This window comes from Amphiura filiformis, chromosome 1, assembly GCF_039555335.1.
Source record: "Amphiura filiformis chromosome 1, Afil_fr2py, whole genome shotgun sequence".
In the NCBI taxonomy this organism is placed as follows: Eukaryota; Metazoa; Echinodermata; class Ophiuroidea; order Amphilepidida; family Amphiuridae; genus Amphiura; species Amphiura filiformis.
Window position 1 is genome coordinate 44,919,262 of NC_092628.1, and position 17,799 is coordinate 44,937,060.

At 38.3% G+C, this 17,799-nt stretch overlaps 1 protein-coding gene across 2 annotated transcripts in view; it reads left to right on the plus strand.

Moving 5' to 3' along the window:
• LOC140147545 (uncharacterized) overlaps nucleotides 1-17,799 on the plus strand; it is a 97,636-nt gene that overhangs the window by 74,484 nt on the left and 5,353 nt on the right. For both annotated transcript variants that reach the window (XM_072169331.1, XM_072169326.1), the window contains exons 24-30: nucleotides 789-899; nucleotides 9,217-9,465; nucleotides 11,315-11,422; nucleotides 12,478-12,759; nucleotides 14,863-14,964; nucleotides 15,991-16,212; nucleotides 17,071-17,211. In XM_072169331.1, coding sequence (XP_072025432.1) covers nucleotides 789-899; nucleotides 9,217-9,465; nucleotides 11,315-11,422; nucleotides 12,478-12,759; nucleotides 14,863-14,964; nucleotides 15,991-16,212; nucleotides 17,071-17,211 — 1,215 coding nt within the window. The remainder of the gene's footprint in view (nucleotides 1-788; nucleotides 900-9,216; nucleotides 9,466-11,314; nucleotides 11,423-12,477; nucleotides 12,760-14,862; nucleotides 14,965-15,990; nucleotides 16,213-17,070; nucleotides 17,212-17,799) is intronic.

Sequence of the window (17,799 nt, forward strand, 5' to 3'; positions counted from 1 at the left end):
ACATTTGCTGGCGTTAACAACATATCGAATGCGCCTTGACTGCATTGGACAAACGCGCAGAGTTGCGCCATGTCATGCGACGCAAATCGCTTGCTTAATCACAATATTTCGCATTCGCGCATTTCTGACTTATTATTTCCGCCAATTTACTAAGCTGTCTTGAGCCATGTGACTTTTTTTTTTAGATACTCCATCTTTGTTGTCTAGAGTTGAAAAGAGCGAAATAAATCAACCAAAAAATATGTGGAAATATTAGCAAGTTGCATTTTATCAGTTTCAAGTGAAAGAATATATCTTAGTGTTGATAAAGATCAAGAAATCTCAAAATCGGGCGTGGTCGACTTTGTCTCCCCTTATTCTGGCCTTAAACAACATTGAATTTTTACTGAAAGAAGTATATGTGACGTGATCAAGGGAAATGAGTTGGATGTCGCTAATATTGATTTTGAGATATTGGCAAATAAAGTGTTAAAATTCTTATGTTTTATATCGTTTTCAGCGATTGGTAAGTAGGTGTAACTTCACAAAGAAAAGTCGTATCAACATGGGAATTTCAGTTTCTGAAAGCACTAAATGTCCTCTTTAGAAACACATATAAAGCTCATTTTTGACCAGGGTCGACATGTGACTCATTCCCTTTGATCATGTCACATATTACCTGTGTTTCTTAATACTTAGAGTATGCAGTTTTAATACTGCAATCCAGCAGATTGGGGGTTGGACCCCAAGATTTGATCACTATATATGATTGCAGGTTTAATTTTCTTCATGATTCTTCAATATATTAGGTGGATTCTCAATTTCAATGTCAGATGAGGACAGGTTGGTGCCTGAGGACATTGGTGAGGTATCTTTGATATTGACGAGAGGTGGATACACCGATTACTCCTCAACTGTTAGTAAGTATGAGTGAATTGAATCATCCGATCAATCAGTTGATCAGTCAATCAATTGGTTGTTCAATCAACCAGATAATCAATCAAAGTAATCAGAAAATCAATCAATTATTCAATCAGTCATGTTGATGTCTCAAGGTATTGTAAGGTTTTTTTGAGGGTTACATCGAGTATTTCATCTGATTAGTATACAGAGAAGTTATGGTCCACTAAGCTTGGTGTTACACATCGTCATCATCCCTATATCTTCGTGTTAAAAATTGCCGTGATAGTACAGCGAATCCTCTACGCATCGCGATTTTGTTCGAGATAGGCCGAGCGACTCAGGCTAAGCATACCATGACTATCATATGAGATACCACAGCGTTTCTATATTCTACACACAGGGTTCGAATTCGCCCGTATCGCATCGCAGAATGCGATGCAAAACTTGTCAATTGCTAAACACTTCCCTGCTATGCATCGCAACATGTGCGATGCATAATTTCTCCCTATAAATTCCTAAATAAGCTTACCAAATTATTCATCCAAATAGCCGACTGGGTTCCTGAAATTCATCCATACTTCCGCGTGAACGATTGTACAATAACAATAAACAGTTTTAAAATCATTTTGACCACCTGTGTTTTGATACTTATTCATCGAGCGACTCCTTCGATACCCCTCTCTTTTACCTTGTTTATGCTTTTATATTCTCTATCTCTACCCCCGCTGATGCTAAGCAGTGTACTGCGTTTCATAATACACGTTGCGCAGGGAGGACAGCAATATCGTACACAGCCAAACTTGACTTCGGCAGTTAATTAGCATATATGCATCATGCATGAGTATTGAGTGATGCTTTTGGGACGATTCATTATTTGGCATGGGTAAGGCATGTATGGTGCGCGTGGCGCGCGAGGGTTGTGGAGAAGAAATTAAGTAAAACATAATTTAAATATGAAATACGGTCTTACTTTGTATCAGTTGACATTTTATGGACTAATTGCCCGTTATGAACTATAATTAATAGCCCTGGTAATGAGTTCATTATTTGATTTTAAATAATTATCGCGCCGGCCGGATTCCCAAATCTCCCCTTTCATACAATGAACGTCCGCGGTGCGCACATGTAGAAACTTGATGCGGCATGCTTCCGAGAATGTTTATCTTGCAAAATCATGGCGCTGGCTACAGTAAATAGATGGAAGCGGGAGCTAGATCCTAGTGGATCATGGTTGGAATGCACAATCGAAGACGGCAAAGCCGTCAAAATAAGGTGTATTTTATGTGCTAAATATGAGGCCAAGATAAAATACTGCAGAAATTTTAGTAGAGCACTTATTGCGGGGATCTGTGGTAGCAAGATAAAAAGGACAATGTCCAGAAGCATTCGACATCGGTTATGCACGATAAGGCATACAAATGTGAAACGGAGCCCCAAATGTCGATAGATGAGTTCTATACTACACCAATAGGCAGAAGCTTCAAAAAACAAAAATCTGAAGATTTTGACAGAATCAAGAAACTAATCGACATTGCCTTAGAGAAGAGACACGGGGTAGAATTAGGAAGTACCTTCCACAACGATAAGGGAGCTGCAAATTTTACAACATGCATTGGAAAGGTAGGCTTGCTTTTATGGTGATTTTGTATAATGTATTCCTTCTCCTTGTTCCCCCAAAAAGGTCATCAAATTCAAAGTTATATGATTTTGACACCATCTTGAGTCGTGTGAGTACTTAAAATAAATAATCAAAACTTTCGACCTATCCTATTTGACTGCACGCATGCATGCATATTCAATTCAATTACAATCATGACAAACTTGTATGACCGCGGCCCGGAGGCTTCCCAGTCACTGTCGCTTGGTTGAGAGCCACGTGCGTTGAATATTCATATTTGCTACACCTACATTCCCATTGAACGCTACGTATACTTCGTACACAGCATGTACATTGTACTTTTGTACATGTTTTCCAGGAAGTCCTCATCGAGACGTCATAGTGCATATTTATAGCTGTACATTTGTATTTATTGAACGCTACACGTTAATATGTTTTACATTTGCATGGATCGCCCCTTGAAACCACATCAAACTGTAAAATCTGCTGAGCACCTGATGTGGTGTTTTGTTTGTATTTTATTGTTTTTATTCAAATATAGGCTAGCATCTTAATATCTTACTATAATTCCCCGAATCTGTGTGTCTGTTTGTCTACCTTTTTTCTCAGTCAGAGACTGGGGGGGGGGGGTCGCATGTTCAAACTTGGTGGGTGGATGCATCTGGACCCCAGACAGAACAAGTTTGGATTGGTTAGTGGGTCAAGGTCATCTACTGGTAATCTGAGCCTGAGGTCAAATTAGCAAAAACTTTCGTATGGGCATGAAACTTGGTCAACATTTAGAGCCAAATTTTTGAAAGGTCGTATAAACTCGTACTACTAAAAACTTTTGAAATTTTATGGGTAGGTAGGCCTACAGTCAACATAGAGTCAAATTTTTGGAAGGACATTTTGGGGTCACCTGAGGTCACCTGAGGTCAAATTACTAAAAACTGTCGTATGGGCATGAAATTTGGTGGGTACAGTCAACCTTTTGAGTCAAATTTTTTGAAGGTCATTTTGGGGTCATCCGGGGTCACCGGAGGTCAAATTACTAAAAACTGTCATATAGGCATGACATTTGGTGGGTACAGTCAACATTTAGAGTCAAATTTTTGGAAAGTAATTTTGGGGTCACCCAGGGGTCATCTTGAGGTCAAATTAGTAAAAACTGTCAGATGGGCATGAAACTTGGTGGGTACAGTCGCCATCAGCCAGGAAATTGTGCACAGCCGAGAACCACCATATATCCATAACCGTCTAGTTATTATACCCTATAATCAGAACACAACTCTCTGACTGTCACACATCGTTATTTTGTTATCAATTTGTTTGTCCATTTATTTTTTTCCCAGATACTAAAGGCAGATCTCAAGGAAGCGATCACCAAGAGCTACAACTACTATGCCATTTTCATCGACGGATCATGCGATATATCCAATGTGGAGATGGAGTTGATCTATGTTATGTTCCTCCAAAATGGTCAACCCACGATGAAATATCTTGAGATCAAGAAAATGTCACATGGTGATGCAGAAACAATCACAGAATCAATTAAAGAAGCTTTAAGTGACTTTAACTTGGACATGAAGGCCATGGTGGCTTTCTGTAGTGACAGTGCGTCGGTGAATATGGGGAGCAGAACAGGGGTTGTGACCAGATTGAGGGAGGAGGTACCATGGTTGATAGCTGTCCATTGCTTAAATCATCTGCTTGAACTAGCAGTCAAAGATGCGTTCAGTGGGACTGCAGTTGATGCAGTGGTCAAGATGTTGAATGCCATCTACTCCCTGTATGAGAGAAGTGCTAAAAAGTTGCGAGATCTTGAAAAGGTAATTTGACAGAAAATGTTTGATACTGTTTTTTAAAATTGAATATTGTTTGAAAAAAGGTATATGCATATATAGATGAGAGAACTGAGTCAACTGACTGGGTCACAGACTACTATTACTTTTGTGAAACTTAAGTGACTTAACTAGTTAGTATTGGTAATTTCTAGTCTACTCTAATTTTTACTCTACATCCATGACTTAATGCAATGTTATATATTTATTACATACAGATCGCAGAAATAATGGATGAGGAAGTCAGGAAACCACAGAAGGCAAATGGGACACGCTGGGTACAACATAAAGCACGCGCATGCAAGGCTCTTTTAACTTCATACCCCTCCATAGTATCACATTTGGAGAATCAAGCAGAAGAAAGGAGCGTACCAGCTGCTGACAGAGCAAAGCTCAAAGGCTATCTGAAGAAGCTGAAGAGCTCAACATTCATTCTGAATCTTCTCTTCCTCAAGGATGTACTAGGTGGGTGTGTCACTGGTGATTTACTGTAATTGTTTCTGTTCTACCACTACCGTCACAGTCTTTACCGAACTAAGAATTTGTTAAGTAGTACAAGTACAAACAACTTACACAAATATGATAGGCTGTCAAAATTACATAAAAACAGTTGAAATTTTTAAGTAAATAAACAAACAATAATACACACTCAGAATAATAAAAAATATCAAAGTTACACAAAGCTTGATGATGTACAATACTGTATACAACTCAACAAGGAATTATTCAAAATATACACATTCATGACACTTTGAGTCTGAGAACATGAAATATTTTTATAAGATATGATTTCAAGATCTTTTCATTATGTTCAAAATACAAATATAATTAGAATTAAAAATAGTGATGTAACTTAAAATTGTATAATTCATTATTCATACATGTAGGTCCCTTGGCTACCCTCTCGGAAAGCTTGCAGAGTAAATCCATCAACTTCCTCCAAGCCTTAACCAACCTAGAGCACTTTTATGATCAGATGAAGCGCTTTCAACTTCAAGTTGTTGCTGATGACGGTGATCAAGCTGAGCCTCAAGAACGTGATCAGCCAGCTGTACCTGACGATGTTACTGGTGACGACAGTGAACCTGCAGCAAAACGACCTGCATTGATCGATGGAGATGGCTTCCAATGCTTCTTAGGGCAGTTACACCAGGCAAACCAGGCAGAAAGTTCCAGTACAGTGAAGTTCAAAAAAGTTGAGATAACAGCTAAAGTAGACAATGTGCTTGATCTCTCCCGCAAGATGTGTTCGCAAGCCGACAAGGTGGAAGAGTGTGTAAGAATTCGATTGGGGGATCTTCATCAAGATGTTCGGCTCCAGCCGGTTCGCCTTTTGGATACATGCTCGTGGCCCAGGACCGATGAGGATCTATCAAACTATGGTGTGGATGACGTCAACATCTTCAGAGAGAATTTCTCAGAGCTTGTAGAAACTCAAGGTGTGTAAATTTACTTTAACTTAATATGTAAGGTAACCACCCACTGTCAAAGTCACAATTCACCAAGTTAATAGTAAACTTATTTGACAATTTTCAGGATAATGAAATCTGCTATGAATGATCATGTTTTGATTATCCAGACAGTTAATTGTTTTATGGTATCTAATATTCTAACCGTATCTTCACCGTCTTAGTTTTCTTTATCCTTATTTCCATAGGTTGCAAAACAGAAGAACTACAGTCAGAGTGGAGCCGATTTAAAATCTTCTGGAAGAAGAACTTAAGCCACCTTGACGTGTCTGCCACCTGGAAGGCCCTCCTTAACCGCTACAGCAAAAACTTCCCTAACCTTGTTCACATGATTTGTGTGTTGTTGCTTGTACCAGGTAAGTACGAGTGAGATGAAGCCTGAAAGTCAGACTCAGATTATGGGGGACTGGTGGTTGTTTAAAACTTTTAAGTTTTAAACAACCACCAGGCACCAGTCACTTAAAAGTTTACTGGAGCACTCCACTCACTAAAGTTACTTAAGTTGGTAACATCTACTTAAAGCTTTAGGCCTTGCCAGTGCAGTTGGCAGACACCCTGGCAAAGCTTAGACTGGCATTGAACTAAAAATGATGATTGATTGATTGATGATGAATGATTAATTATTAAATTAGCTATTTACAATTTACAAATACAATAACTTAGTAGTTCAAATTATTAATTGCAAAGGAAACTGAAAGGTGAAAAGGAATCAAGGATCAACAACTGCAACAACAATAATAACTTACAATTTACAAAGTTATAAGGTACGTTTTTATTAAAGCACTTTCAATACATAATAATAACATTATTTTATTTCTAATGACTTTTCCCCTTTTTGCATTCCAGTATCAAATGCCATAGTTGAGCGCGGCTTCTCCGCCATGGGGCGTGTAAAAACTGACTACAGAAACCGTCTCCAGCACACCACCTTAGACACCCTGATGCGAATCTCCCTTGACGGTCCTGAAGCAGCCAATTATAATAGTGAGAGGGCTGCAGAGCTGTTTTTCACTGAGAAGGATAGAAATCCAAACAGACAGCCATATAAGCAGAAGACACAGCAGCAGGAGATGATTGACATAGAGGAAAGAGGTAGTTTATACTCTGAAGATGAGGATAGTAGCACTAGCAGTGACATAGCACCGATTATGGAAGTACAGGAGCAGGAGGATAACAGTGACATTGCGGAGGGACAGGAGGATAACAACAGTGACATTGAAGAAGTGCATGAGGAAGATAACAGTGACATCAATGAGGAACAGGAGGATAACAGTGACATAGAAGAAATACAAGAGGATAACAGTGACATTGATGTGGAACAGGAGGATAACAGTGACTTTAACGAAGAACAGGAGGATAACAGTGACATAGAAGAAATACAAGAGGATAACAGTGACATTGATGAGGAACAGGAGGATAACACTCATAACAGTGACATTGAGGAAATGGAAGCATCTAGCAGTAGTGAAAGTGAGGAGGGGTCGCGTGGAGTCAGTGGAACTAACACGGATAGCGAGGAATCCGAGGATTAGTAAAGTGACTGACTTGTGTTGGCCAAATTTGGCTGCTGTCTGTTAGACTGTTACTGAAATCTGTTTATTAAAACTTGTTTTTAACAAATAACAATATTTGAATCAGTATCTTTAATAAGTGATTATAAGTCACAACAATCATTTAACATAATAATACATAACATTATAAAAGTAAATTTGCTACACAAAACATATTTTGCATAGCAGTTTTTGCAATTTAAAAAAATGCTATGCAAAACATATTTTGCATAGCAGTTTAAACTGCTATACAAAATTTTGGAACTGCTATGCAAGATAAAACTTGCATAGCAGTTTTTGCTATGCAAAAAAAAACCATGAATTCGAACCCTGTCTACACATTATTATGATTTGTGCATGCTCATCTTGTACCCCATCTGATGTTTCTATTACAAGAAAAAAAATTGTTTTCAGGTAAAACCAGGGGTTTGTTTCCAGTACACTCACTCGAAAAGCAGTACACTAATTAGCAGGGCCTTGCAGCTTGCTGTGGATATCTTTTACTGCATTTTTAATGTAAAAAATTTGAAATCCAATGTAAAAATTGAGATATATTTAATTTTGAGAATGACAATTATACTTTATAGGTATAAAGGAACGTGTTTAGCCCATTTGCAGGTGCACGTCCTATAACACAATGCATATGTAAACTTTCTTTATCTGTGTCAATAATAGAATATTGATTTCAACGGAGTATTGAGCTGTATGGAAAAAAATATTTATAATACAGGGTGTTGACACTGTGTGTTATACACTGACTATGCTCTTAATCCGGAGGCACCTGCCTCATGCAGAAAGGATGATGATTCCTCTTTGTTGTCTGTGCGCCTCATATTAGAAATAACATGCCATATAGAGATTTGTGGAGCAGAGTCTGTGTCTTGTTTAAAGCGTATCGTAAAAACATCTTTATTCGTATGTATTTGTTGCTTACTTGATGGTTCCCTCTGTATTTCTTTGCTATTGTACTTTTATTAGTATATTTTTTCACTGTGTTCTCAGTTGAACGCTTCATAAGGAATAATTCTATAGAATAGAATAGAATAGAATAGAATAGAATAGTTTATGTAGTTATTAAATTACTCGAGCACCTTCTCAAGTTCAAAAACACTTTGAATTTTGACTTATTATAACCAGATTTCTGTCTTACCTGAAGTCTGTTCAGAAAGAGACTGCTATCACTATTTCTGCCTGTATGTGCATGTTAACATTTTGGTTAAACTTACGTAAAATAGATGCCATTCCAAAATTGTCATTACTTGGGAACTCAACCTTGGTAGCAATGATCTTTGGATGTGGGAGGCTTATGATAACCCAAAGGATGTCAAGGTCGAAAGTCATTTTGAAGTCAAAAAGGTTATTGAGGGGTCAAAAAGGTTATTTAGGAGTCAAATTCCAAATTGCTGTGATTGGGCCCAAATTTGGTGGGTATAAACACAAAGAGGATTGAAGGGAACATGTTAAAAGCAAAACAGAGGTAATTTGAGGTCAAAGTTCAAAATGGCTCAGATTATGCTCAATATGTGACATGATCTGGGGCTGGTCCATGGGGGCCAAAGGAGGCATTTTTGAAAATTGAGTTACTATCATTTTCTGAAAACATATACTTGGTTCTGAAGTTTTGTGATGTCTATTTTCTTATGTATTTTATTGTTTTTTACTCCATATTTATGTCTTTATCTCAATTTCAAGTTTGCCGCCTTTGGCCCCCATTGACCAGATCGATCGTGTCACTGTTACATATTATCAAAATATATCAGTACATGTATGTGTATTGTGTATTGTGTAGTGACTATGACTTAATATTGCTAAATGTGTGTTTAGACTTATCAGAAATATCTAGCTATTGTAGCAATTTTCTAATATCTTTCCAGCTCTGCGCACAACTACAGTAAATGATCCTCTGAAAGAAACGGATGCCACTCCGGGTGTAGACTATGATGCACTATCTGACTTGGTTTTTGTGACCTTTGAACCTGGACAGACATCACAAATAGTCAAAATTGCAATCTTTGATGACCTGTATCCTGAAGTGAACGAGTATTTTGTGGTATCTTTGACGGGAGATAATTGCACTGTGTTCGGGAGCAACCGATTTGTTGTTGGAATTGAGGATAATGATGGTAAGGACTAATAGCTTTATTTAAGGGATCTGGAATGAGCGTTTTGAGCTTTTCGACAGTATTTTTTGTGGGACATTAGAACACATCAGACATATCGAATTGCATTCTGAATACGAAGAATGTCTTTCTGATATCAAATAATTTGATAATTTGATATTTTTCACATTTTTGATATATAACAGTCCTCGAGTAAATTTTATAAATCTAATGACATATTCTTAAAGTGTATGTAGCTGGGAGGAAAAGCCGACGATCAATTGAAAATTTTGACCTTTCATATTGAAGATATGGATTTTTTCCCAAAAGACCTAATTTTTTTGGTGTTTTGGGAAAAAATCCATATCTCAAATCTGAAAGGTCAAAATTTTCAATTGATCGTCGGCTTTTCATCCCACCTACATACATTTAAGTATAAATCATCAGATTTATAAAGTTTGCTTCAGTACTGTTAAATATCAAAATATCAATTTTAATCATTTGCTATAAAATGTATTACATTGCTAATTTCAAAAATCAAAATTATTTGATATCAGAAGGACATTCTTCAGTATTCAGAATGCAATTTGATATGTAATGTTCCACAATAAATACTGTCCAAACGTTAATACCCCACCCCTTAAGAGATGCGATTTCTTATGCAAAAGTTACTAACTTTTACGCATATGTTAGTTAAATCAATTCAAAATCACTCTACTGTGACTGGTTTTTAATTGATTTACTTAGGGTACAAGTAAGCATTGCCGTAAGATATTGCAATCTCTTAATGTAGTACATATTTGTGTGATACGTACGGTAGGCATACTATGTTTGTGTATTATGTGTGTGATATGTTTTATTTGCATGCATACAAAGTATGTAAGTATGTGCATGTGTATGTGACAACATATACGTCATGTGATCAACCAAAATGAGTTATTGTTGCAAATATTGATTTTGGAATATAACCCATAATATTAATCAACTTTGTATTTTATTGTTTTGAAAAACACTCAGCAGGTGCAATTGAAATAAAACTTGGCACCTACAATGCAAGTGAAAACTTAATTTTGATTTTGGACGACAAACATCTCATATTGCTTTATTGCATCATATATTTCCTAGTCAAAATAGGCCTGCAAGGGTGCACACCAGTAAGTAGCTCCCATTGACTTTCTGTACAAACAGGGTCCAGGAAAACATCATTTTCTTGACTCCAGAGCGACTCGGTTCTTCAAAACTTACCCTTTCTGCAAGTCGAAGGTCAGATGAAGTCATCTATTGTAGAAATTATATACGGAGTCCAGCATTTTTTTCCAGAAAAATGCAGACTAGATCACCCTATAGCCCATACAGCGTACGCCACCTTACGAATAGCTTGGTGTTTCTGAAATGTAACACATTTTGAAAGTTTAGCCAAATTGTAATAAAAAGTCAGATCCTGCTCATTTTTCACAGACAGTCTATTTCCCAGGCCTAAATGAGGATTAAATATGAATCAGGGCCTAATAGTTGGGTTTTAAGCCTTTTCTAATGGATTTAATTCAGTCGTATTGCACGTTTCCTCGTTTCAAACACTGATTTTTTTCTCCCAGGGTGTAGGAGACTTTTATTTACTGGTGTGCACTCACAACAGGACTCAAATTTGGCATATTGGTAATTGAGAGTTGAATGCAAACATTTTCATGTTACCTATATGTTTGGTTGAAAGTATAAAACTACAGGTTTAAAAGTTGATAAAATATATATGCACCGTCAGAACTGATCCATCCATCACAAGATTTTAAATTTTAACCAAGCTTTCCCCTTCTGCTCTTTTCTCATTGTTAAAACTACATGTATAGTAACATATTGTCTCTGTGTGTCTCTGCAGAGGTGACAGTTTCTGTGGAGGAGGATTCTATTACTGTGAATGAAGATGATGGTTTTGCCTACATTCCAGTGTTAAGGACTGGCTCACTGGTTAGAGTTGATACTGTCAGTAAGTATTAACCTATGACCTTTGACCTGTAAGACTTATGGGGTGACCTGACCAGTAGTGTGCCTGGGGTGCTTGCACTGGGACTATTTTGGTCATATTTCAGCCACTCAGCCCCCTGGGGAAATCCATTGCAAATCCCAATTTGGATTAGAGCTGATGACAGCCAGAGTCTAGTGAAAACAAGACTAGTGGATTCTATCTTACTTTATATTTTGTTATTTATATATAGAATTCTTCAGAAAAAGGGGTTGGGGTAGAAATGAACATGGACTATTATCTGGGCATTAATAGCTGAAATCTAGGAGATAAACGCTGACGAAACTTCGGCCAGGCACAAGTGACCTGGTGAAGGGGGTCTTCATAGATAGCTGGTCGGGGCATTTTTACAGGACAGGCATGTGTAGCCAACAACCAGGCTTATTACCCTGATCAGAACCGACTATGTGGTCTTTTATCATGGGTCATCTGTCTTGATATTTTTGGCCCGTTGGGAATTGAACCTGGCACCTCTCGCCTTAAAAGCAAGGACCCTAACCAGTGTGCCACGCTGATCTCTAATACTTGCACCATATTGTTATCAGTTCTTTAAGGAATTATTCTAATTTCTTGATTGTTTGCTAAATTTATTTATTGAATAAGGATTGTATTAGTATAAATGAGTCCAGCCTTTTACGAGCTGGCTTACAAAGCCTAAAGTTTGATCAGCTCTTAATCAGGGGGCTTATAAGATTGTGGATTAATATCAATATATTTTATTTTGAGAGTTGTCTTGTGACATCTCACCAGAAGTATCACAGATGATTAATTCAAAGTCATATATACTCTTATCTACTTCATTTAACACGCACAAAAATAGATCAGATAAACTATCACTCTTAACGTGGGTCTACTTTTTCGTAGTGGTAAAATTCTAACAATTCCGCCCATTATATGAGCTGATATATATCACATCCTGCAATCGTGCAAGTGTTGTGTCACTTTCTAGGTGCAGTATATTGTAACTAGCCCTACTTATGTAGGGGTTGACTACCATTTTTATCTTGCTTTGTATACAGCTTTGAACATTCTGCAAAGAGACGTGGATGGGATATCCAGTGCTGCCACCATAAATGAGGATTTCATTAATGTCCCTATCACAGTTACATTTGATCAAGGAGACGATAGGAAGATAGTACGAGTTCCTATTATTGATGATGAAATAGAGGAATCTGGTCTAGAGAGTTTTATAGTGAGGATTAAGGAAGTGAGACAGAATCCTAATGGTGGGATCAGTGTTACTGATGCTACCATTGATAACGACAACAGGGAAACTGTGGTGTATATCCGTGATGATGATGGTAAGTGTTATGATGGGAAGGGACTTGGTAAAGATCACAGATGTGAAAGGGAACCCTAATGGTGGGATCAGTGTTACTAATGCTACCATTGATAACGACAACAGGGAAACTGTGGTGTACATCCGTGATGATGATGGTAAGTGTTATGATGGGAAGGGACTGGGTACAGATCACAGATGTGAAAGGGAACCCTAATGGTAGGATCAGTGTTACCGATGCCACCATTGATAATGACAACAGGGAAACTGGTGTACATCCTTGATGATGATGGTAAGTGTTATGATGGGAAGGGACTGGGTACAGATCACAGATGTTAAAGGGGACCCTTATGGTAGGATCAGTGTTACTGATGCTACCATTGATAACGACAACAGGGAAACTGTGGTGTACATCCGTGATGATGATGGTAAGTGTTATGATGGGAAGGGACTTGGTACAGATCACAGATGTGAAAGGGAACCCTAATGGTGGGATCAGTGTTACTGATGCTACCATTGATAATGACAACAGGGAAACCGTGATGTACATCAGTGATGATGATGGTAAGTGTTATGATGGGAAGGGACTTGGTACAGATTACTGATGTGAAAGGGAACCCTAATGGTAGGATCAGTGTTACTGATGCTACCATTGATAATGACAACAGGGAAACTGTGGTGTACATCCGTGATGATGATGGTAAGTGTTATGATGGGAAGGGACTTGGTAAAGATCACAGATGTAAAAGGGAACCCTAATGGTGGGATCGGTGTTACTGATGCTACCATTGATAACGACAACAGGGAAACCATGGTGTACATCTGTGATTATGGAAAGTGTTTTGATAGGAAGGGACTTGGTAAAGATCACAGATGCGAAAGGTAACTCTAATGGTAGGATCAGTGTTACTGATGCTACCATTGATAACGACAACAGGGAAACCGTGGTGTACATCAGTGATGATGATGGTAAGTGTTATGATGGGAAGGGACTTGGCAAAGATCACAGATGTGAAAGGGAACCCTAATGGTAGGATCAGTGTTACTGATGCTACCATTGATAACGACAACAGGGAAACCATGGTGTACATCTGTGATTATGGAAAGTGTTTTGATAGGAAGGGACTTGGTAAAGATCACAGATGCGAAAGGTAACTCTAATGGTAGGATCAGTGTTACTGATGCTACCATTGATAATGACAACAGGGAAACCGTGGTGTACATCCGTGATGATGATGGTAAGTGTTATGATGGGAAGGGACTTGGTAAAGATCACAGATGTAAAAGGGAACCCTAATGGTGGGATCGGTGTTACTGATGCTACCATTGATAACGACAACAGGGAAACTGTGGTGTACATCCGTGATGATGATGGTAAGTGTTATGATGGGACGGGACTTAATATAGATCACAGATGTTAAAGGGAACCCTTATGGTAGGATCAGTGTTACTGATGCTACCATTGATAACGACAACAGGGAAACTGTGGTGTACATCCGTGATGATGATGGTAAGTGTTATGATGGGAAGGGACTTAATATAGATCACAGATGTTAAAGGGAACCCTTATGGTAGGATCAGTGTTACTGATGCTACCATTGATAACGACAACAGGGAAACTGCGGTGTACATCCGTGATGATGATGGTAAGTGTTATGATGGGAAGAGACTGGGTACAGATCACAGATGTGAAAGGGAACCCTAATGGTGGGATCAGTGTTACTGATGCTACCATTGATAACGACAACAGGGAAACTGTGGTCTACATCCGTGATGATGATGGTAAGTGTTATGATGGGGAGGGACTTGGTAAAGATCACAGATGTGAAAGGGAACTCTAATGGTAGGATCAGTGTTACTTATTCTACCATTGATAACGACAACAGAGAAACTGTGGTGTACATCCGTGATCATGGGAAGTGTTTTGATAGGAATGGACTTGGTAAAGATCACAAATGTGAAAGGGAACCCTAATGGTGTGATAAAATCATGGACATTTTCAAATTAAAAAAGTACTTCAGGTTTACTTGGTCAAATTGCAAATGTACTGGGAACTGTTTCCTTTACATAAACTTCATTATATTTACAGTAATGACAAAAATAACAACCCTTGTATAATTCACAGGCACCTTAAACCTGCTACCTCTTGGGCGATATTCGGAGTCAGTTGGAAGTGTTAAAATCACATTGGAAAGAACTGGACCTACTACAGAAGAACAAACTGTCTGTAAGTTGTTGTTGTTGTTGTTGTTGTTGTTGTTGTTGTTGTTGTTGTTGTTGTTGTTGTTGTTGTTGTTGTTGTTGTTGTTGTTGTTGTTGTTGTTGTTGTTGTTGTTGTTGTTGTTGTTGTTGTTGTTGTTGTTGTTGTTGTTGTTTGTTTATGTCAAGGCTAAGCAAGGCATTAACAGCAGTTATCCATTAGCATTTATGGTTTGGCAACGAGAAAGTAGTTTATCTCTTGCTTGAAGCGTTGCATCCTGGTTGGAGACAATGTGTCCAGGAAGGGTAATCCATATGCTGGTAGAAATGGGGGAGGGGTGGATCTCTTGTGGCTCTGTATATAGATAGCAGCATGGTGGTATTGCTAATGTACAAAGTATGGGTGATCCAGTTACCATGTGGAGTAATATATGCACATATTCACTAAATTATACTCTTATTTCGGTCCAAAACATGGTGTTTATTGGACTAAAAAGGGCACAGGGCAATTCTGGCCAATTTCTTCCCTGATGACGGTGCATTTTTGTTTTATTTTTGTTTTCTTAGGATTTTTATGGGGTACGTCCTCTCATGTAAAAGTAAAAATTTTTGGGGCGGAAGCATCTCTTTCGCTCCTGCCAACACTTTCCCACACCCACTTCCAACACTTATGATACAGGGGAATGTTCTGGGTTTGTTAAAAGAAACCTACCGTGTTTCATCAAATAAACGCCCGGGCGTTACATTTTCCCAAGGGGAACGTTTATTCAAGGTCAATTTTAGAACGATAAAAAACGCTAAAATGACGAAATATGAACTAGAAACACTGACTTCTGGCTCACTTCCGGGTTTTCAATCCAGATTTTTGCCAATTATTGACGCTATTAATGACCATGTGGGGAACTTGATAAGCTTACTACACAAGATGGCATGGAAATATCGGCATTTTTGAAACATCTTGGTTGAAAAAAGTGGTGGGGGCGTTTATTTGAGGGGGTGACTATTTGACGAAATACGGTATACAAATTATAATGACTTTTTTTTTAATATGCAGATGTTTCCACCAAGGATAATGATGCAACATCTGCAGATTACCAACCTCTTGTCCTTGTACCGGTTACATTTGCTGTGGGAGCAACAACGGCATCTCTAAGTGTGAATATTAAAGATGATAAGATCCTAGAAGGGTCCGAGGAATTCTTAGTCTGTTGGGCCGCAGAAGAGGACAGAGATGCAGAGCAGTGTGTGGAGACGGTCACCATCGTTGATGATGATTGTAAGTGGAAAGGGTTGCTGTCTGTTTTATGTTAAATATGTATGAAATTTATATGACCCCAATTCACAAAGACAGGGACTGCCTTTTGAGGAGAGCAAGAGCAATCACTATCTACTGCTCTCCTTAAATCTGATATATTGTCACGGAGGTATAAAGTACATTAATGTTATAGGGGGAAGTCCTCTTTTGGTCTATACACTAGCGCGCTCGCCTCTTAATCCCCGGGTCGTGGGTTTGAGTCCCGGCAGGACCGGAAGTGGCTCGAGGAGGCGCAGGATACTTCCGTGAGTGGTTTGTGACAATAGGAGAGGGATTTTCAGCTCTCCTTAGTTGACCATTCTCTCCTTACATTCTCTTGTAAATGCTCCCGTAAATGCACTAAACAACTCTCCTTGAAGGCTCCAGAAGAGCTATTTTATGATCTTCTGCAAATTCCAAAAGACAGTCCCTGCTGAAAGACTTGCGATAGATCTTACGATTGATTTAATAGGGGTTATGCATGGTGAATCAATCTTAAACTTGATCGTAAGGCTTTAGGAAACGGGACCCAGGATGTGTACATACAAATATTGGTCAAATAGGACTTCCATCTTGAAACAATCTTGCTTGTAGAGGTTTAGCTTTAAAACATTGAACTTCATTGAATTTGTAGTATTTTCCTAGACAGTCACATATAGCATGATTATAATATTGATGATGACATTGTTTTGCTATAAAGAAATTAGTTTTAAGGGATTAATTAATATTTTTAATGTCCAATTTGGAAAATAATCTCTATTAAATTGTTCAAATACCCCTGGCATTAGCCATTGAGGATATTAAAAGTGTTTTCCTATTTAATTCTTTTAAATATTGCAGATGTAGTCAAGTTTGTGCCCATTCCTGGAACAATAGTAACTGATACATGTTTGACTGTGTCAGAGTCTGATGGCACCATACGTTTACCAGTGCAGAGAGAAGGCTATGGATCATCATTGCCTGCTGGAAGTGTCACTCTCAGTAAGTGCTGTCTTATATAGTTAATGTCAGACTGTGTGGTGATGTGTCCCACATTTTTAGTCAGTGGGAGTGGTCTAGATTAATTTGTAGACACATCTGATTTTACATTTGCATGATTTCGGGTGTCATCTATCAGGACGTAGATGACCCCACATCAATCATGAGTATTGATAACGCGTAATACTTGTAGAGGTTGGAGCATGTTGTATAGTAATACTCGCATGCACTTGCATTATGTGCAACAAGTTTCGTTCATTTTAGAATAATTTTTGCCAAATAAAATAGTTTGTAGATATTAAAATAATATTTAACTGACAAAGAATAAGAATTCGCCGGCACCCACTACTCAAAATATTGGACCTGCCTGTTGTCTATCACATGGTAGAGGATACAAAAAAACCTAACATTCCTATCGTTTATTCTCTACAGTCTGTCCACATAGAAGTACAAAGTAAATAGACCTCGGAAACTGGAGGTATGAGAATAATTATTTCAGTGCAATGCTTCTTTGGTGCGCCAACTACTGCACGATTTGTATTTGCCGAGCGCACCACGCTCATTACGCGTCGTGTCATGTTCGCGTGTGAC